The 22,401-nt window shown below is 39.7% G+C and overlaps 1 protein-coding gene across 3 annotated transcripts in view; it reads left to right on the top strand.

The window, feature by feature from the left end:
• The window catches only part of MYO6 (myosin VI), a 165,825-nt gene that overhangs the window by 26,529 nt on the left and 116,895 nt on the right, over positions 1-22,401 (top strand). For all 3 annotated transcript variants that reach the window (XM_026654567.2, XM_026654564.2, XM_024193955.2), the window contains exon 2: positions 17,182-17,319. In XM_026654567.2, coding sequence (XP_026510352.1) covers positions 17,200-17,319 — 120 coding nt within the window. In that variant the 5' untranslated portion in view covers positions 17,182-17,199. The remainder of the gene's footprint in view (positions 1-17,181; positions 17,320-22,401) is intronic.

Raw genomic sequence — 22,401 nt, 5'->3', positions numbered from 1 at the left:
CTCCAGCATTTATAATGGTATTAAATATATTAAAAAGTGTTTTTAATTTCTTAGGGGGGTCACACTCAGAGGTTTGCTATGTGAAAGGGGTCACCAGTACAAAAGTTTGAGAACCACTGCTCTAAATTAAACAAAAATTCACTGTCCCAAATTGTCTAAAATCTTGGCTTTCTGAGTATGATTTTGTTCCACTCGTTTGCTTAAGCAATTGATCTTTATTGGTCCTTAGACTCAGGTCACTTCAAGCAGGTTTCACTTTTAAAAGAAAAAAATACAGTTTTGATAATGCTGTGTGGCGACTGTTGGAAATTGCTGATTTTGTTTAATTGTTGTGACATTCCCCTGGTGTTCTCTGGATCGGTGATCTGCTAGGTCACTCCAATCCTTGACTCTGGGAGCCAGCCTTACCCTGCTCCACTGTGGGAACCCGCACTACCGGGCTGTTCACACACAGCTTCTAGCATGTAAGTTGCTCCCAGCTACGCGAGTGGGCGCTTTTTGCCAGCTGCTGCTTGGAATATGCAACTGAATGACACTAGCCAATATCTCCAGTCCCAGACACAACCCTAGGAACCTCCATCTTGCAGTGTCCAGTTATGCCTGCTGGACGCTGCGTTTGTATGAGTTCATCAGTTTAACAATGAAATTGATATATACCAGGCTTGTTATCCCAAGGGAGTCTCTGACACACTTCAAACCAAATGCACTACTTCAGGTAGAATAACCAAACAAATTTATTAACTACAAAAGATAGATTATAAGTGATTATAAGTCAAAGTACAAGAAGTCCGATTTGGTCAAATGAAATAAAAGCAAAACACATTCTAAGCTGATCTTAACACTTTCAGTGCCCTTACAAACTTAGATGCTTCTCACCACAGGCTGGCTGGTTGCCCTGCAGCCAGGCTCTCCCCTTTTGATCAGCGCTTCAGTTGCTTGGTGGTGGTGTCTGTAGATGGAGGTGGACGAGAGAGCATATGGCAAACGTTTCTCCCTTTTATCATGTTCTTGCTTCCCTCTTGGCTTTGCCCTCCCCCTTCAGTCAGGTGAGCATTACCTCATCGTAGTCCCAAACTAACCAAGGGAAGGGGAGTGACTCACTGGAGAATCCAACAGATCCTTTGTTGCTGCCTAGGCCAGTGTCCTTTGTTCCTGTGAGGCTGGGCTGGGTTTGTTCCATACATGCCCTGATGATGTGTGAACTGCCCCTTTGCTCTTGGAGAGTTTTGTCTGGGCCTCTGCTCCTGGAGAATTTTTGCCTGGACTTGTTTTAAGCCACAAGAACACATTTTCAGCCTCATAACTATATACATGAAATTACAACCTATAACTTTACTATAACAACAATGCTCAGTGCATCATGAGCCTTCTGAAGACACCCAACATAACAAAATTTGCATTGGATACCACACAATCATATTATAAGGATGAACATGGGGGTGCAGGTTGTTCCCCCGAGGTACAGAGTGTCACAATGGTGTCTACTAAACAAATTAGCTAGGCCTTATAGCTAATTTGTTTAGGCACATAAATATTACTAAAAATGTGAAACAGAGGCACAATGACTTGTCCGTGGCTTAAAAATGAATCTGTGACTAAAATAGGATGGCAGGTCCTGAATGCTCTAAGGCAGGGTTGGCCCTACGTGTATTGTGTCACAGAATAGAAAATGTTTTCACCTCCCCCACTCCCCCAAAAACAGGGAGAGTGGGGATTTGCAGCTCCGCAATGCGATCATTTGGCACCCCAAATATTGGTTTGCTGCCCTGCCCTACTAATCTACACTAATCTAGTATCCCAAAAAGTGATTTTGAATTAAACAGAAAAACAAGTCACTGTCCACTATGTGCAAGTAGGGCAGGAAGGGATCCATAGATGGGAGTTTAGCTGTGGTCAGGATGTGGCTAATATGGAAATTGTGCTGGTCTGTAGTCCCGTTTCTGTTTCAGTGAGACAGGATTACTCCTCTGCCGAAAGCTATAGAATCACAGAAATCTAGGGATGGAAGGGGCCTAGAAAGGTCATGTAGTCCATCTCCCCATGCTCAGGCCAAAACCCTGCCTGTACGGATAGAGGGTTTTGTCTTGCTTGTTGCTGTGGAGATGCCCAGCCTTATTATGCTTCCACAGACATGCAGATGTCAACTCTTCTGGCTTGGTTCAAACACTTATGACTGTCCCAGGCAGATTTTGCACATAAAATGGACATATTTTGGATATCCTTGAGACTGAGGTGCTGTAAGTGATTTTTGTCCAGCCTCCACCTGTACTTTGACATTACTACTTCTCTTTTCTGCTGTCAGAATAGAAGACGTATTCCATCAGTCCTCCCATGGAGAATTATGGGCACACACTGCTCCATATTTATGTGCTGGTGAATATATTATGGCCAATGTCCCTCTTTCAGGATAGCTTAGGACATTATGATCAATTTTTGTCTTCTGTCATCAATATGCTAGATCTTAAGTGTCTTGTTTCTTAATATAATGGAGTATAATAAAGCTTCCTTAAATACCAGCCAGCAGAATTATTTTTCATGGTTGACAGTGTGGTGAATCTGGGCTGTATTTGTTTGGCAGTATTCAGGTATTAATACAATTTTTCTAATTTTGTGAACAAGATTAATTGATTGGACTTGGACTTCATAGCTTGGTTTTTCAGAGCCAGGGCTATATATTTAGAGATGGTAGTTTTCTTTCAATTTTCGGTGGTCTAAATGTGACGGGAAGCTTTGGCCTGCAACCTGTGTATTGGAATCATGCCTTTTCATGAGTAGAATAATCAGCTGGGGGTTATTGTGGTGTTTGAGATCAGAGCTGGTTAGAATAACTAATAATAATTGTGAACATTTGTTTTTTGGCCAAAGTTTAGTTTTTATCAATTTCAGGCTAGCTTTAGAGGAAATCATTAATGTCTCTTTACATGAGGGCAGTGTGCTTCTTTCAAGGGAACAGTCATTGGATCAATCCTGATAATGTCTGGATGCTGATTATCTCACCAGTTTGTCCCTTTCTTAAACTTTCTCTTTAGGTTGTGACAAGAAACATTGGTAATATCTGCAAACCTCTGATTTTATTGATACTTCCCACTCTGACTTTCAACCTGGGTATAGGACAGAAATTGCACTAACCTTTTTGGTGTCTGATCTCCTTGCAATGGACAGAGGTTAAATGTCCATACTGTTTCTTTTAGGACTGTCAGTAGCCTGTGATACTGTTGACCACTAGGTTTAGTTGATTTGGTTGTGTGCCCTTGCTTTAATAGGTATATTTATTATTAATTGAGTATTAACTAAATACCAGTGACCTTCAGTAGTTCCATGTGTCCTCTGACAGAGATCCCAGAAAGTGGTGTTGGGCGATGGGTTGTTGGCCTTCAAAGTTCTGTGCTGTACGGTTTCACAGATTTATTCTGTCACTGATTCTATTCAACATGTATGCTGAGGAAGATAGTGAGACAATTTGAGCTGTGATGCATTTGGTACACAGATGACATGTAGGTCTGTCTTGTATCAAACTCAAATTGTGCATTTTTTTTGCTTTAGTGCCTCACCAAGATAGGGTCATGAATGAAAATTAGCTGGCTGAAGTTCAGTATGGATAACGCAAATGAGTTGAGGGAAGCACCTAGAGAATATGATGGATGGTATTAGCACCAGTTACTGAAAAGTTTTCTCTTCAGTAATTTTTTTGAAACTGATAATTTGGGATTTCTTTTTTTTGGGCTCACCTGTTGCTTGATGATTTCCAGATATTTTAAACAACCATTTTTATCTGAGTCTGGCAAGGTGCTTATGACTGTTTGTTTTCCCCCCCCTCCTTCTGTGTGGACTTTGCTACATCATTCTGACCTTTCCCATGAATTACTGGGTGCTTTCTACAGGTGACTGTTCAAGGCTCCTAAGAACCTAAAGCTGGCATATAATATAACATCTTCCCACTCTATGGTTTGATGTACCTGCAGGAGAATGTATTACATCAGTTTCTTGAAAAACTGCACTGGGTGCCTATTTTATTTTCAGGTGCAAAGATGTTGACACTCATCTGTAAAGCACTAAAGGGCTTGTTTCATGATTATTTAAAAAATTACTTCTCATCCAATGAAGTCTTTGCAATTATTATAGCTAATGACAGATACTCTTATAGCTACATAGATATGGTTATACTGTAGTCCCCTTGTTTGAATGTCTGGAGACTGCAGACAGGATTTCCTCACTTGAGAAATCTTGGCAAGAATCTGCTTCTGCACTTGGTGTGTCAGAGCTGGTGTGTGTGGATTTGGGGAGACTTCGGTGTTGAATTGTTTCAATTGTTTATATATTTTGTCCAGTGCCCACAGAAATTGATGGGCATTTCTTTAAAAAGAAAATAAACAAATTAGTTCCTCCATTAAGCTATCTGAAGATGAGCAATGGCTGGGCAATGGGATGTGTTGGATGGTGAAATTACATATACACCTCTACCCCGATATAACGTGACCCGATATAACACGAATTTGGATATAACGCGGTAAAGCAGTGCTCTGGGGGGGTGGGGTGGGGGGCTGGGCACTCCAGTGGATCAAAGCAAGTTCGATATAATGCGGTTTCACCTATAACGCGGTAAGATTTTTTTGGCTCCCGAGGACAGCGTTATATCGAGGTAGAGGTGTACTTTCTTTGCAATAGGAGAGTATTACATTTAGAATACAAATAGATATGGAGAGTTATGGGGGCACCTCTGGAAAAAGTCTTGAAGAATTGGAATCAGGGAGACAGATTCTAATTCTTTGAGAAACGTGTCCACTCCTGGCCTATGTCTATATTGGGCAAATATGTCATGTTAGAAAAATGTGGTGTTCTTAGCATATGCACAACGTGCTTCAAGTGGCACGTGACCAGGATTCATCACTGAATTTAGTCCGCTGATTGGATCATTAGCTTCCCTGGCTCAGGCCGGGTTCTGATGGGGAGTGTGACCTGAATGCTGATCCATTGCCCCAGAAACATGTATTGACCAACACCACTTAACATGAAGCTAAACACAATTTTGTCCTCAACATGGACAAGATCAGTCAAGCTTATGTGTGTGCTGATTCTGGTGTTGTCACCAGCATTCTCCATGGGGAAGACTGATGCAATGAAATCATCGCTGACAAAACAAATATCCCCATTTTCTTTAACTGCTACTTTTTTAAAAGGTATGGTGATCCAGCAGACCCACCAATCCATTCACAGGTTTTCTTCTTCTTGCTTTTTGTTCTCTATATTAAAATCTTAGCACCGTCCTCCCCAATTTCCTTCTTAATGTTGTGGTAATTTATGTTCCTTATATTGGCTTTATTAGGATTAGACTTTCAAATTCTCAAGGATTTCTTTCTGATTGCAAAGTTTGAGTGGTTGTTCAAGTTACCTGTATTGGCAATATGGGCTATATTGGTCTTGTCATCCTGCTTTTCTTTTTGTTCAGTGGCATGTATGTCTTCTGATAATCTACTATTATTTCCTACATAGCCTCCATATATGTAAGGATTTTATTTCCTTTAATTTTGATTTTAGGCCCTTTTTTGAGTAAGTTTACTTTACTGAAATCTTCCTAAAATATAGTGTTCCTGTATTAGTTTTTGGTATCTTTCCTTCCTTGAGGCTGTTTGAACTTAATTTTATTGTTATCCCTATTAGCAGCTCAGCTATTGTTATTTCTTGAGCAACTCCTGCAGGTCCTTGGTCTGTGTCCCTGCATGGGTCCATCAGTCATTGCCACCCATGTAGGGAGAAGTGAGCTGTGTGGTGTATACTCCCTTCTTGAGGCTGGACTATCAGTCACAGAGTGACTCTGCTCCTGAGTATGTCTGCATTGCAATCAAAGGTGTCATTGTAGCAAGCGGAGATATACCCAGGCTAGTTTTAATGTAGCTAAATTGGGTACGAATAATAATTAAGCTGTGGCAACAGAATTGTCACAGTAAGAGATGATGCAATTTTAGACTTGGTTTTGGTAAGCACTGAACATCAGAGAAGAGCTGGTGATAGGAGATAACCTTGGATCAAGTGATCATGAGTCAATTCGGTTTAATGGAAGAATAATCAAAACGAGGTTTTTTTTTAATTTCAAAAGTGCAGACTTCGCGAAATCAAGGGATTTAGTTAAAGAAGTCAACTAACTTATAGAACTCAATGACTTAAGTGTGGAGGAGGCTTGGAATTTCTTTATATCAGCTATACAAAAAGCACCTGAAATTTGCATTCCAAGCAAGAGGAAAAAAACTTGTAAGGAAAGGCTCCAACCACAGCCGGATGAATAACCACCTCAACAAGGTTATTGTAAGTAGTAAGCAATGAGCCAATAGGAAATGGAAAAAGGCTCAATCAGCAACAAAGCTACATTCTTGATTTTAAAAAAAGTAAGAATAAAGTGGGAAATGCTAGAAGTCAAGCTGAATTATCTCTTAAAAGGAAATTAAAATAAAGAACAAGGTTTTTTTTCGTTATATAAATAAAAAGAGAATAAGGAAGGATAAGGTTGGGCCATTATGCAAAGTGGATGGGAAGGAGATTAAAGATCATCTAGGTGTGGCCAAAAATCTAAATGAATACTTTGCCTCAGTTTTCAATAAGGATGATAATATGGATGAGGGCTGTACCTCTGATGGAAATGAGTGTCTATAAATGGAAATTAGCACATCTGTGGTGGAAGAAAAAATTAAAGAGTTTGATATGGTCAAATTGGGGAAGGAGTGTGTGTGAGGGAATAATTTCTATCCAGAATACTGAAAGAACTGGCACATGAGACTGCTAGTCCAGTAGCAAGGATTTTTAATCTGTCTATTTGAGGTAGTACCACATGACTGGAGAATAGCTAACATCATACCTATGTTTAAGAAAGTGCAAAAAAGTGATGCAGGCAATTACAGACCTGCTAGTCTGACCTCAGAAGTATGCAAAGCTTTAGAATAAATTGTGAAGGAAAGAATAATTAAATTCATGGAGGTAAATGACAGTGCAACATGAGTTTAGCAAAGGCAGATCATGCCAGACTAACCTGATGTCCTCCTCTGATTTTTTAGATAAGGGAAGTGCGGTAGATTTAATATACTTGGACTTCAATACAGCATTTGACATGGTACCACATGGGAAATTTAGTTACATTAGAAAGATGGGGATCAATACAAGAACGGTAAGGTGGATAAGGAACTGGCTAAAGGGGAGAAGGCTCTGGGTTTTGCTGAAAGGTGAATTATAGGACTGGAGGGAAGTTACTAGTGGAGTTCCTCAAGGATTAGTCGTGGGACCAATCTTATTCAATATTTTTATGAAAGATCTTGATACAAAAAGTAGGAGTGTGTTAATGACATTATTTTTGATGATACCAAGTTGGGAGGCATCATCAATACAGAGAAGGACTGGAATTTGAGACAGGAAGATCTGGATGCCCTTGAAGGGTGAAAGAAGTGGGATGAAAATGGGATGAATTAAATACTGCAAAGTGCAAGGTCGTGTGCTTAGGATCTAATAATAAGAATTCTGCTGTAAGCTGGGAGCTTATGAGTTGGAAGAGATAGAGATGGAGAGAGACCTGGGTGTGAGGGTCGATCACAGGATGACTATGGGCCACCAGTGTGATGAGGCTATAAAAAAGGCAAATGCAGTCGTGGGATCCTAGGCGAGGCATTTTAAATATAGAAAGAGAGAAGTATTAATCTTCTTCTAAAAGGCGGTGGTAAGACCTCATTTGAAATAGTGTATACAGTTCTGGTCATGCATATTGAGGAAAGATAAATTCAGACTGGTACAGGTGCAGAGAAGAGATACTAGGATGATCAAGGGAATGGAGGGCCTGTCTTGAAAGGAGACTGAAAGAGCTTGACTTGTTTAGTCTAGCAAAAAGAAGGGAGAGCAGGGATATGACTGCTCTTTAGAAATACATCAGGGGGGTAAATACCAGGGAGGCTGAAGAGCTATGTAAGCTAAAGGACAACATTGGCACAAGAACAAATGGGTATAAACTAGCCATGAATAAATTCAGGCTGGAACTTAGAAGATTTCTAACCATCAGAGAGGTGAGGATTTGGAACAGCCTTCCAATAGGAGTTGTGGGGGGCAAACAACTTAATTATTTTTGAGCAAGAACTGGACAAACTTCGGAGTGTGATTGTAAGATGGAGTAGCTTGTGATGGTAGGGAGCAGGGACTAGCAGCCCTGGGGCGTGCTTCCCATTTATGCTTGTCAAAGCTCATGCTTCAGGGCTTCAGCTGGCTACCTGCAGTGGTCAAGAAGGTATTTTCCCCCATGTATTCTGGGTTTTTAAAATATTTCCTTCCTCTGAAGCATCAGGGATGGCCCTGGTTGGAGATAGAACTTTGGATGCAGTGGGCCAGGGCTCTGAAATGGCACCAAGCATTCTCTTTCTAAGGTGGGTGGCTGGCTGGTTCTTGCTCACATGCTCAGCGTCTAACTGAGAGATCAAGAAGAAATTTCCCCCAAGGTCAGATTGGCAAGACTGTTTTCCTCCCTGCTTTTCTCTGTAATGTGTGGTTGCTGATTACTTGCCAGGATTGTCTGGCTATCTCTCACTTAATCATTTCCTTGCCATTGCAGGGGCCTCTGCCACTGGTGAACTTCAGTCTTTCCCATTCTCTGCCTGTAACACATAATAGTCTAGTCTCCTGCAGGTTCTAATACTTTGGTCTCGTTTCACTTTTTGGGATTAACGTGCACTGGTTGGTGGTGGTCTGTGGTATGTAGAAGATCAGACTGGATAAACAAGTTGTCCCTTCTGGCCTTAAACTCTATAACTTTATGGGCTAGTCACCTCCAAGTATGTACCCAGGCTTCCTGGTGGGCTTGTACTCAGCTGGCTTGCTGGAGCCCGTGCTGCACTATTACAGTACTACAGCCCAGGTTTCACTCTCCATTATGGTGCTGGAGCAAACTAGATGAAAGCTAGTTCAGGTATGTCTACACATGCTACAGTCACACATTCAATTTCAGTGTAGACGTGCCCTGAGTGGCTTATGGTGAAGGGGTAGGTTTCTTCCCTATCCACAGAGGATTACCCCCTTCCTGCAACAGGGTAATACGTACTACAGCTAGCCAGGGAAAGTGTTGTAATGTAATAGCAGTTTAGGCAAGGTTTTGCTTTGAGCTAGTACACCAAGTAGTCTGCATTTTCTTTTTAAAGATACAAATAAATGCTACCAGGCTATAGGTATTAAGAATCAATCCTAGTCCTATTGATGATAATGTAAATCCTGTTATTGGCTTCAGTTTATTCATTTAGATTTATAGAGGTGCTTAAAAAATTCCCCCTGCCCATATATGCTGTAGGCACTCTTGATATAACTTTAAAATACATCACAAATAATATGTTCTGCTAATTCTTCCTCACCCTCCTTATTTTCAAATGCCAGTTAGGAGGAGGGGGAAGATGGGATTTACAGTGTACCCTGAATGGCCTCAGTGCCAGTGGAACCAAAACTTACCCCTCAGTATAGTGGTTAAGGCTTTAAACAAAAGCTATAAACAAATCTGTCCTGGCCAACATATCACAGACTTGATTTCTTATGGCATCCTGGCTTCCTTCATGCTGTTCTCTGCAGCCTGCTTGTTTACTTCTCTCGCACTCATCTTTGTGATTCTGTCTACTCTGCGCCCTGTGAATGTAATGCCTTTCTATTACCAATTTGCCAAGTAACCATCCTCTGCTCCATTCAAATCCCTGACTTGCTTCTTCCATAATGATCACAAGAGCAAGAAGTGTTTTCTGTTTTTGTTTGTTTGTTAAATTAAAAAAAAATCCTATCCACGCTGTTCTATCCTTTGGGTTTCCATATGCATCACTATCACTTTTTTTTTTTTTTTTTTTTTTTTTTTTTTTTTTTTTTTTTTTTTTTTAACCATGTCAGGCTTTCGTTGGGCAGATTGATTTTATTTTTCTGGCGTATACAGTGCCAAGGACCTCAGGGTTTAAGAAAGAACAATTTAAAGTGACTCTGCCACCTTGAAATCTACTCCGTTGAAAATAACAACAACAAAAAATAATTATGGTATTTTAAGGTAGTACAGTTGCCTGTGAAACCTCTTGTAATTTTTTTGTTATTTTATAATCATATTTTTCTCAATGCCTTCTTTTGTTGTATGAAAGACTTACACAAATAGAAGTGGAAACTGACTGACTACACAAGAGAACCAATGAAGCTGTACATTTGACAAATCAAGTTTACTTTACTCACACATGCGTGCGCATATGTGGAAATTGAAAATAGACTAATGAGGTCCAGTTCCTGGTTCTGAAGGAACAATGCTCAAATGTTTGTCCAGACAAACTTCTATAATGTAGCTAAGTGCTTTTAGTACTATAAAGTTCTCAGCACATTGGCAACTGTACAGGAAGCATCAAATAAATGGGACTTAATGGCCAGTGAAATAACGCAAAGTATACCATTGTGAATCTATTTGTTGTTATGTTTAGTTCAAGGAAACCCTCCATTTTAATTTATCTGAAGCTGCTACAGAATTTCTGGTCATCTGCAACGGAGTGCTGAATGTTGTCATGGAATTTTGTTTGCTGCAGAGTACACAGGCTTTAGTCCTCAATTGAATATGGAACTAGGGTGGAAAAATGCAATTTAATTGCCATTAACCAACCTATTTGCCCAGTTTTGGCTGTTGTAGAGATTGGCAGTGTTTTCCCAAAAGTACTGTAGAATGCTAATCCAGGTGAAAATTGCAGATCAGACTTTTGTACAATTTTATAAAATGTGTGTAAAGTAGGTTCCTTAACAAAACATAACCACGTACATTTTTTTTGCTTTGTGTTTATATATATATATATATATATAGAGAGAGAGAGAGATACACACACACACACCTGCTTGTTTGTGTATCTGGATGTAATCATTATGATGGGATACCATCTGTTCTTCAGTGCAACCAGATCAGTTTTATTTTTCATTTGGTTTAATTAGTTAATTTAGCAATCAGTGCAGTGCATTGATGTAGTAAGCTGATATCTCACAGATCACTTCACACATGGGTGTCTACCTCAGACCTCCGATAACCATGTTAGAAATTGCAACACTATATATTGAGTTTGTAGAACTTTCACCATGTGCTAGGGTTAAGTTGGACAGAGCACTTGGTGGGAGAATGAAGGAAATCAGAAGTGAGTTTAAAAATGGTTAGGTTTTAATTCAGTATGCATAAGTGCTAGGATGATGTAATAACTAGAGCCCTGCAAATCTCTGGATATCCGCAAATCATATTTGAGGATCGCAGACAGATGCGGATCCAAATTTTATATCTAGAGCCCTGTAAATCTGTGGATATCTGCGTTATATCCACAGATCATGTTTATGGATCGTGGATTGGATGTGGATACAAATTTTGTATCCACACAGGGTTCTAGTAGTAACTTACACATATGGGGAGTCTTTCATCTAAGGTATTCCTTAGTACTTTACAAATTCAATATATTTTTTTTAAAAGATCAATATGTTTGAAACATTGTCTGGGAGAGGAAGAAATAGAGCTGTTAATACTGTTGCTTTTTAACTGTCTATTTTTATCTGAGGTGAATGTTTGCATTTTTGCCATCGTAGGCTGGGGCCCCAGGATGCTGAATTTTTTGCCTCATAAGCTTCTTATTGCTGGTTGTCCACATTTAGCAGGAATCAGTTTTGGATGTCATCACTGATGTGTAAGGTCAACTATTTTCTTGTGTGCTTATTCTGGTACCTTCTGTGTATTAGTTTTAAGCAAACAGCACTCGCTATTTTGTTACACAATTGGTTTTCAGTCACAGAAGGAAAAAATTAAGGTTATCATAAATAAAAGTGTGTATAAAAATCTTTGCCTATTGCTGAAGTATAGCTACTTCTGTTTAACATCTATGTGAGCAATTCAGGACAGGAAGTGAAGAATCCTGTTCCCAGTAGAACTACCAGCAGTGGTCAATGTAATGGAAAAATGAGGGGACAATATTAAAAATATTACTTAAATTAGTTAGAATAACTGTTAGATATGGAGATGGATTCCAATTGAATAGAATGAATGTTAGTAAAGGAGTCAGTATTGCTAAAAAGTTAACTTTCACTTTGGGGGAGGGTGCAATTGGCAGAATTGCTGCTGAATGTGTGTATAATCAAATTTTAATATAATCTTAGAAACAGAATTTGGCAGTTAATGAAAAGGTACATTAGCGCTCAGTTCTGTAATGCATTTTAATTGTGAAAACACTCCCTTAAAGGGGCAATCAACTTGCATTGTTTTTTGAAACATACACAAAAAACTTTATCAAATAGTACTATTTTTGAAATGGTATGTCCCAAAATTTAAAAAAATGTAAAAATTGAAAAGATGGTTACATTTTTTCTCATTTGTTTGTTTAAAAAGATCTTTAAGGTGAGCATGAGAGCAGTGCCACTGATGTTAGGGCCTATCCTTCATCTCCCCTTTCCTTTGTGCACACACCTGTTTTGATATCTGTTTACTTTCAGTCTATACTTACTGGTGATCGACAGTGCTGTGATCGATGCAGTGGGTCTAGTGAAGACCCGCTAAATCGACCGCCGAGTGCTCTCCAGTTGACTCCGGTACCCCATTGTAATGAGAAGAATAAGATAAGTCAATGGGAGAGCGTCTCCCATTGACGCAGCGCGGTGTAGACACTGCAGTAAGTCGACCTAAACTATGTTGACTCCAGCTACGTTATTCACATACCTGAAGTAGCGTAACTTAGGTCAACTTACCCCGATGGTGTAGACAAGGCCTCAGTTTCAGTTCGGCTGCTGCTGTCCCAATCACAATGTGCTTGTAGTGCTTGGGAAGGGTATGCAAAATTGTGAAACTGATTATATGTAATTAGTATCCCTACACAAAATAAATAGAAAAACGGGGGAGGGAGGGAGGGATGTGTTTTTAACATTTGTTGTAGTAATGTTATGGGTGACTTGTAACAACAACAGGTACCGTTTTACAATGAAAAATATGATTTTCACAGTGTTCCTTTTTAAATATAACTTTTTTCTGTTTTTGTATATATTAAATACAGATTGTATTTCAAAGTTTTATATTTTAAAACCACAAAAGCATAGTTTAAATTTTTTTTGTTCAACTTGCTTTTTTCAATGACATGTGCCAAGTGAAGGAGAAGTACAAATTCAGAGTTGAGATACTAATAGAGATGGGTGTATTACTGGTGCCCAAGATGGATAGATTAGCACAGGCATTGGTATTATGCTGTTTCTTAGTCTTTAAAGGCTTTTAGATAGTTGTGAGTGTAGTTATTAAAAATGTTCATCATCTGAGTGGTCAGATAATAGGTCTCAAATATTTGTCCACTATGTTTTTAGTCATCATTAGTGTAACTGTGTTAGTGAAGTGGTTTTGTAAGTTCACAGAACATTTGAACAGTAATTTACCAATAAGATGTGAAACACACTGCAGAGAGTATGAAAAGGCAAAAGCCTGAATAAACAAAGAAAGTCAAAGCCTGAAGATGCTAATTTGAGGGACTGGGTTTCAAATTTAAGTAGAGACAATTCATCGGAAGCCTGACTGTATTGTACGGAAACTGTAGCGGTAAGAGAGACTATATGTTAATTTCAGGATGTATTTTGTTGTGCAATGTGGTTACATCTGGAGTATTGGCAGTGTTCCTCATAAAACAAGGCTTTCCCCTGTTTTTAATGGTTGTGTGACATATCACTAAGTACCAACCTGAGCAAGCATTTTAAAGGAAAATGATAGGCTTATGAAAATGAATGTCTGCTTGTGCCTATAAATAAACTTAAATGTTTAGCAGCTACACCCATAACAATTGGACTTGAGTCATAACAATTGACACAAGACTGGCTCACAATATTTAAAGACCTATAGAACTGTGGTATGTATTTGATCAAATTTGCAGAAGTTTAAAAAAAAAAAAAGGGGGGGGGGGGGGAGGGGTGGCCAGCAGCCAAGTCTGAGTGAATACAGATGTTGTTCTAAGGGAATTACTGTATGTTGCTGACAACACATGACCAGGATAATCGGGTGTTGTGGACTTTATGGAATGTGGCTGAAGGTTTCAAGTAAACATAACCCAAACTTGACTGTAGAACATAAACTTTTCTGTAGCTGGATAGATATTGAAGATTTATACTCTGGACATGAGAGAATATAGAATTAGAGGTTTCTGTTATATTCAATATAGTTTTTACAATAGTATATATCCCAATAACTTATTTTTTAATCTTAATTCTAGATTCATACACCCTAAGCCCACATGCACACTGTCATAGTTTCAAGGTAACTGCACGTGTATTTCCACCTCCATGGTCCACTCCAGGAGTTCCCAAGCAGGTCTGAGGTCTCCAGCTGTCACCTGTGTGACTCTTGTCCCACTCCCTTAGGACAGGTGGTTGTAAGGCTGCATAGCCTGCCTGATACTGATACCCCAGCAAGCCAGTCTGTATAAAGGTCAGCCCCTGTGCACTGCTTTCTCTCTCCGAGGGCTATGAACGGTGTATCGCCCGCAGTTACAAGTTACCATGTGGCTCTTTCTAAGCAAGCACACTTCGTCTTAAGGTCAAAGCATTACAGAGAAAACACACACAAATCCTAATAAACAGATTTAAACACACGCTAAGCGTACCAGGAGTCAGTCCTCAGTCTTGTGGGGTGCTAGTAGGCCAAAGTTTTTCCAATCCTTCTGCAAGGGTCCTGATGGTTTGCTGGACCACAAAGAAGGCCTTGAGTCAGTTCAAGCTCATCCTATTATGCCAGAAACCCTTTCTTTGTCTCCTCGTCTCTGGAAAATCCAGGTTGGATCAGTATATATAAGCCTCTGAAGGGAGCCTCTCTGGAATTGTTTAGTCTCAGTGACTCACCTTAATTCACTGTCTAGTTCCTGGAGGAGCTGTGGTAACCCTCCCGCATACATGAACAATCATGCATAGACTATTTGTAGATTTAATACAGTGGGCCACCACAAATATTGATGGGGTTGCAATATCTGTCACACACACATTCTAAGATCTAGATGTTGGATATCACGAAATCTTGATAAGACTCCTCAGAGTTCAGTCTTTTTTTTTTTTATAGAAACACTCTTTTAATATTTAATAATTTTCCCCTTGAGAAACAATGCATATTTTAAAGTGAATTCTACTTTGAGAAAAGGCTATGTATAAACAGCATCACCTTACTCCACAATTCTGTTTCCTGTGTATATTCTGTCATATCTGCTTGCATTAGTGTGTGTGTTTTTTTTTTTTTAAAGCCACTACTTTCACTACTGCCAGCCATGCAGAACCAGCACAGTACTGGGAGAATGAATTGACATTGTTTTTTCTGGCTTTGATGTCAATTAAGTTGCAGTTGTATGTGCGACGATGTTGTCTTCAAGTTGTGCTTGGTTATTCCTCTGCAACCACAATAAACATGAGTTGCACCAGATATACCTGAAAGAAAAACTTTGTCTTGCAGTCTTTATTAGAATTCAGAAAGGTCGTAGCTTGACTTCCAGATCCTGGGTTGAGTTTGCAGGTCTGGCAATTAGAAATATCACATATTTAGGGGGAAATCATTTGTGTTTTAGCCTGGTAACTAAGCAAAATAGATGTGGAATAAATGAGAAACGTTAACAATGGCTGGGAGAGGGGCAGAAGGGGATAGGTTCAGTATTTTGGAGAAAAACAAAACATGGAAGTGACTAAATGTGTCAGTCACCAACTACCCTGATTATTTTGTATGTTGTACTTCCTTCGTCCTATTTCATCTGCTCTGTGTCTTCAGATGTAAGTTAAGGGATGTCTTCCTGTGTGTCTATTATGCCCAGTACTTTTGGGCACTAGTGTAATATTAGAAATTTAACTACCCTAGATGCATCATATTTCAATACATCCTCTAACGGTAGTGGAATCTGAGAAATGAGACTATTGTGCTATAATTAGGTGAAACTTTCTATATCATGAGGACACTTAGAAATACGTTTGAATATAATTTCAAGTACTGAGTGTAATTAAAACCAAAAGTATATATTTTTTTACAGTTAGCTGTTCGGTGATTGAATGTTTGTAAGCTGTAAAAATGTTTTTTCAAAGTTATTAAAATAATTGACTTTTAGAGCTGAATAATGTTTGTATAAATATGTTCTTTTGGGCTGTTTCACTAGCCAGTGGGTGAGGACCTCTTACATATAAGTTTCTTCCTTTTTGCACATAACAAAATTATCCAGAGCTGTCTCTGAATGTTACAGGTATAGAAGTTCCTCTAGCCCAGTGGTTTTCAATCTTTTTCATTTGTGGACCCTTTAAAAATTTCAGATGGAGGTGCAGACCCCTTTGGAAATCTTAGACGTAGTCTGTGGACCCCCAGTTGAAAACCACTGCTCTAGCTCAAGGGGGTGGGAAGGGAAAAAATTGTGAGTTATTCTTCCATTTAAACAGTACTTTCATACCTTTCAGGGTGTTTTGTATGTTTATTTGAAGTCTGTTTCCAGTTTAATGATTACTGGTTAGCAGGTTATTTTGGGATAATGGCCAAAGAGTAGATCATATACCAGAAGTATACTTTTACAAACCCTGAAGCTTTAGAGATGACTGAAGCAGATCTCTTTTAATGTGTGAATGTGTGTTGAGGGGAAAGGAAGGAACTGGCAACTGGAATGAACTTGTCTGTCAGACTCGGTGGAATCCACAAATCTGATTTATAATCTATATAATAGAGATTATCTAGTATTAAAGTAGTTATCCAGAATGAAGACAAATACAGTATATAAAAATATTGTGTTTAGGCCTATTCAGAAAGTCCAAATCCAGGCAAAATTCCTATTTAATTCAGTTGCTGTTGTATGTGTTGAGTAACTCTGTAAATTAAGCACTTATTTAGGTATCTAACTTTAGGAATCCAAGTTTGAAAGTGTTGGCCTTAGATCTTTAGCCTTTTCAGATGCCTGTGTTTTTGCATAATAAATGGTGCATTTTGAATTCAAGACATAATCTAAAACTGTTTCCAAAGAGCATTTGGACAGAGGTTACAGTCAAAGTTTTTTAATCAATAAGGCGTACATATGGGTGTAACTACTTAATACTAGAAATCAGTGTTTCATGTTCTCATTTTATATACTCTGTGTTTGGATGAAAAATACCAAATTAAAGTTTGTAGACAGTTGATCAGATTTTTATACAGGGTTTTTTTTTTTTTTTTTTTTTTCCTTACAGGAATAGTGAATAGTTCCAATGATGGAGGACGGGAAGCCTGTTTGGGCTCCACACCCAACTGATGGGTTTCAGATGGGGAATATCGTGGATATTGGCCCTGACAGCTTAACTATTGAACCGTTAAACCAGAAAGGCAAGGTAAGAAAGGGATTAAGGAATCCTTAAAGAACTATACCATCACATAGTTCTATGCATAGAGCACAACAGTGGGATTCAATTTCTAATCTCCGCTTTGTCTCTGACTTGAGCAATTCACTTAACATTTCCTTTGCCTCAGCTTCCTCAGTACAAAGAAAAATGATTATAATATTTAATTCTGCAATACTGGCGCCCACTGGCAAGAAACACATAGTTTCTGGTTGCCAGATTTCCATGTATCTGCAGTACCTATAGTAAGTAACTGAATATGTGTGTGTCTTTCTGTGCAGTGTTACTTTTCCCATATTGAAACTGAGACTGGCTCAAGATCTGTCTTTGAGATGACACCTCCATTTTCTCCCTCTCCCCATGCTTGCTTTTATAATGGTTCAAAATCTAGGATGAATTATAAATACAAATTTTGGTTGTATTGATTAATGTCAGATTTTCCCCCCCTCTTTCCTATAGCTTCACAGTTTCAATAGGATTAATTTTATAAGGGAAAAGTGTTTTCTGAGGACACTTCATAAATGTCTGAAAGCATTACGTATTACCTGATAGGTAATTCTGCGGGATACTGAATAATGAATTTGAAACCATAGTGTCTTAACTCTTAGGGCTAGTCTACACTTACCCGGTAGTTCGACGGCTGCGGATCGAAGTTCCGAGTTCGATTTATCGCGTCTGGTCTGGACGCGATAAATCGAACCAGGAAGTGATCCCCGTCGACTGCGGTACTCCAGCTCAGCGAGAGGAGTACCGCAAAGTTGACGGGGAGCCTGCCTGCCGCGTGTGGACCGCGTCTGAACCGCGGTAAGGTCGAAGTAAGGTATGTCGAATTCAGCTACATTATTCACGTAGCTGAATTTGCGTACCTTACTTCGATTTGGGGGGTAAGTGTGGACCAGCCCTTAGACGTGTTCAGACTAGTGAGACATGAGTATCATTAATTTGGGTCTTTGTACCCAAGGAAGCCCAGAATATTAAAGATAAAATCGAAAACTTGTAAATAAAACCTCCCACTGCATTTATGGTGAGGGAAACATTGGTAATTGAAGAATACCCATGATGCTGGGGAAAAACATTTTTTAAGGAGTAATTTAAGGAATTTAGTAGCAACCGTTACATTCCATCAGTCTCCTCCAGATGACATCTTCAAAAGTAATATGGTGTCAAACCACAAAGAGCTCTTTGGATTATATTTTTGTGATGGTTCTCACTTAATTTGATGCAATGGCTTAATTCAATCATAGGATATCAGGGTTGGAAGGGACCTCAAGAGTCCCCTGGTCAAAGCAGGACAATTCCCCACACTTTTTTTTTTTTTTTTTTTTTTAACCCCAGTTCCCTAAATGGCCCCCTCAAGGATTGAACTCACAACCGTGGGTTTAGCAGGCCAATGCTCAAACCACTGAGCTATCCCTCCCCCCTCCTCAATGTTGAAGAGGAGATGGATTCCTTGTCCTGACATATGAACTTTCAAATTGGTGGAGTTTTCACGATGTTATTCACATCCAATGGTCTTAAGTTGAACATCAATTTATGACAGAGAATATCTTCATATTATAAGAAATTTCGTGCTACCCAGTTATTTTAGTCAGATAGCCAAGAAGTTATGTTTTTACATTTTACTGGCAAGAATGGTAGCAGCTGTGTTTGAAAGTCTTCATGTTTTGGTGTTTCTGAAGATTACTTAAATTGTGTGTGATTTCCAACAAGTTCCCCCTCATTATAACTTAATTTGTAAGAAAGGAGAATACCCTCATTTTCTCATCAGCTTTCTCATATTGACAATTGCAGGGAATTTAGTGACAGGTCAAGAGGTGACAGAGCAGACCTTCCTTTTCTGGGGGACATGGGTATATAACTTAGGAAGAAACCTGAATAGGAAGCTGGTCATCTTTGCTTGATAAAAATATAAACCAAGTGTAATGCCATCTGATGTCATTCTTCTTCATGGTAAGAGCCACAGATAGATACAATGGGCACTTCAGCCTGTTTACACCTTAGTGTCAGAACCAGAACTTTCAGGTTGGAGTGTACTGCATATTGTGAAATTAGTCTTAAGAAGTCTGCAAATGACCTAGACAAATTATATATCCTTTCTCATCTACCCTGGAAAGTTTTAATAGGGGTTTCTTGCCACTCCTACGAGTCTGGGAAAGCTGTTTGCCCCAGCTGGCACTGCAGGTCACCATTCCCTAAATTATTGACCATCATTCTCAGTGGCTGCTGTGGGACACAATGCCCTAATATCCAGGTTATTGCTCCAAGCTTCTGTTGCAGAATTTTATGCCTTGCCAGCACCACCACCTCTTCCCCTCAGCAGATGAGAGACAGCACCCCGGATGTGGAGGAACCAGAAGGCCTTGAGGGGCCTCTTGGTCCATGGTTTTTCTTTCTACCACACCCTCTCCCAGCCTTCATTCTTTAAGACCAGAAGTTTCCTCCGTGTACACTGGTCAATATTTAACTTGGTATCATTACCAAAGATAAATGGGAATATTTTCCACAGTGGGCAGGGACTCGGAATTTCTAATTGTGGGAGATTTTTTACCTGAAAGAGTGGCGTCCTCAATATGTGGGCACTTCACTGGCAGCCCAGTCCAGGCAGGCATTATCTCAGCCCCTGCTTTGCCATGAAAACTCTCAGGTGGCATCAGGCCAGCAAGAAGGAATAAACAAACAAATGTGAATTGTTATCTGATTCCTAAGTAACTCTGTATGCTTTCATAAGCAATACTAGCATGGGTGGACAGTATTATGAGTATGCTGCCTCTCAGCCTAAAAATTGCATGTCCTACAGACTTCTCCCTGGAAAGAGAAGAATAAAAAAGTGTCATTCAAATATGTTTCATGCAGCTATATGGGGCTTTAGTCCTTGGAATCAAATACTCAGGGAAATCTGTTCTGAGCTATCTTAGTGGTACAATAAACTTTATGGAAAGCAGCGGCTATTCAGAGCCAGCAGAAAAGTCAACTTATGATCCTGACTCCTGCCACACACTATGGAAAGGAATACAGGTCATGCGACAAGTTGAAGCAGTCTGTGAAGTACTTAGGAGAAAATATCTCTTCACAAGTGGTAGTAGGTCATTAGCTGCTCATTTTTGCCTCAGAGCTATCTCCCAAATGGCTCTGTCTGGAGTTAGACCCTAAATTGGTGCCAGGCTCTCTCAATTTGAGAGCAAAAGGGCTACCTATAGCTTTGATCAAATGAGCTCACTGGACATTGTGAGAAGGGACCCTGTAGAGTTGTGCAAAAATTTCAAGAGCAACTTTGTCCCATTCCCAGCAACCTGGAAAGACCATGACATGAATGAAGTAATCCAAAATCTACTTCAGATTGGAATATTGCTACCTGCTCCCAATGCTATTTCTAGCCTCAGAGAATCGGGGACAAGCAGAGCAGAGCCCTGTCTAAAACATCTAAATAAGTTCTGAGTGGAGGCTAGTCTTCAAAGCATTCCCATTTTATTATCCTCAGATAATTTCTATGTTTTGCAGATGGATGGCAGCTGTTTTCTTTTCCCAACTTCAAATATTACCATACTGTTTTACATGCGCTCTCAAGGTCTCTCTCCAGGATCTTGGTAGTAATTATACTGGCTTTAGAAAAGAAGAAAATTCACTTATTTCTTCCTGGACAATTTTTCTGATCTGGGTTCTGGACGACAGAGAAAACTGAAGCAAACACATGGAGTGATGTGGTTCCTGGAGTATCTTGGATTCAGGGCAAACACAAATACATGGTGCCAGGGAAGCCAGTCATAGGCCTGAACTGAGAATGAATCTATCAGGTAAAAGATCTCATCTCAGGAGAACGTCAACAGAAGATGAAGATGGCCATAATAGAAAGTGGTGTCAAAGAGATGCAAACCCAATTCCTATTGGTTCCTGTTGGGATTTCTGGTCTGATACACAGGCATGCTTCAGTGATCCAGAGTTCATATGATACCTATCCAGTAATTCTCGGTATCCCTTCTGCATTGCTACTTCATCCATTGGCAGATCTATATTCTCTGCTCCTACAACTGGTGAAGCAGAGAATCATGGTTTTTGTTTTTGTTTTGTTTTAAACATCTTCCCAGTTCAGTTCAGGGTATGTGTAACAGATGGAGACAGCACAGCATCCATCAGCTAGAACACAGTGATTTATTGAGGTCTCAGTGCACAGCTCCTTCCATGGATAACAGAACAGTTCTGGTCATGACACCCACCCCTTGGAAAATGGCCTTTCTTTCTTTAGTCATGGGGGGGAAAAAACCCTGTTCTCACAGCCATGTGCTTTGAACAGGGGATTTCCAGCTCTCTTCCCCAAGACAGACTCCTCTGCAGATTCTATTTAGAGTCAATGGCCCTGGTGGTAGCAGTCCCACTGTATCCCAACAGGAGAGCCATTCAATGCTGATGGCCTTTGATGGTTCTGTTATGGCTTTCCAGACAGCTTCCTCACTACATGTCAAGTTCCTACTACAAAATGGATGATATAAAAATCCACGTGACTCTTACAATTACAAATAGCATTTATAAAACCAAATGGAATTCGTAATTGGACACAGTCTTCCCCACACCATCACACTGCCTATCAATGAGGAGATTAAAACCAAGGTTTATCTGGCAAAATCAGATTTGCAGAGTGACTGATGCTCTCCGAAATACATCGCTCATTGCAGGTCAGTTTGGAGGGCTGCTGATTGACCTTTTTGCATATGGAAATAGTAAATAAAGTGCTCTACAGCCTCTCTGTCAGGACCTTGGATGTGGAGTGGTGAATGGCATCTTACAAACCTGGTCAATGTCCCTACTACTTATGTCTTCCCACTTTTCCCACAGCTCCTCAGGAGATTCCAAAAAAGGGGCGAGGGAGCAGCAGTGATACCTGTTTAGGCCTTTCTGGCTAAAGAGGTTAATCAAGCCTGAGAGCTATAATATAGTATTGGCTCCTTGGATGCCTCTGTCATACAGAGGAGGTGAGCTAACGCAAGACCAATAATCCATCGGAGACCAAACTTGTTTACAATAAATACTTGAATTAAGTGATTATTGCTTTCAGGGACCCCAAAAGAGAAGTCAACAAAT

The sequence above is a fragment of the Terrapene carolina genome, unplaced genomic scaffold (assembly GCF_002925995.2).
Source record: "Terrapene carolina triunguis isolate 2854851 unplaced genomic scaffold, T_m_triunguis-2.0 Scaffold42, whole genome shotgun sequence".
Taxonomy (NCBI): Eukaryota; Metazoa; Chordata; order Testudines; family Emydidae; genus Terrapene; species Terrapene triunguis.
The sequence above is the reverse complement of the archived record's forward strand: the minus strand, read 5'-3'. Positions and strand labels throughout refer to the sequence as shown.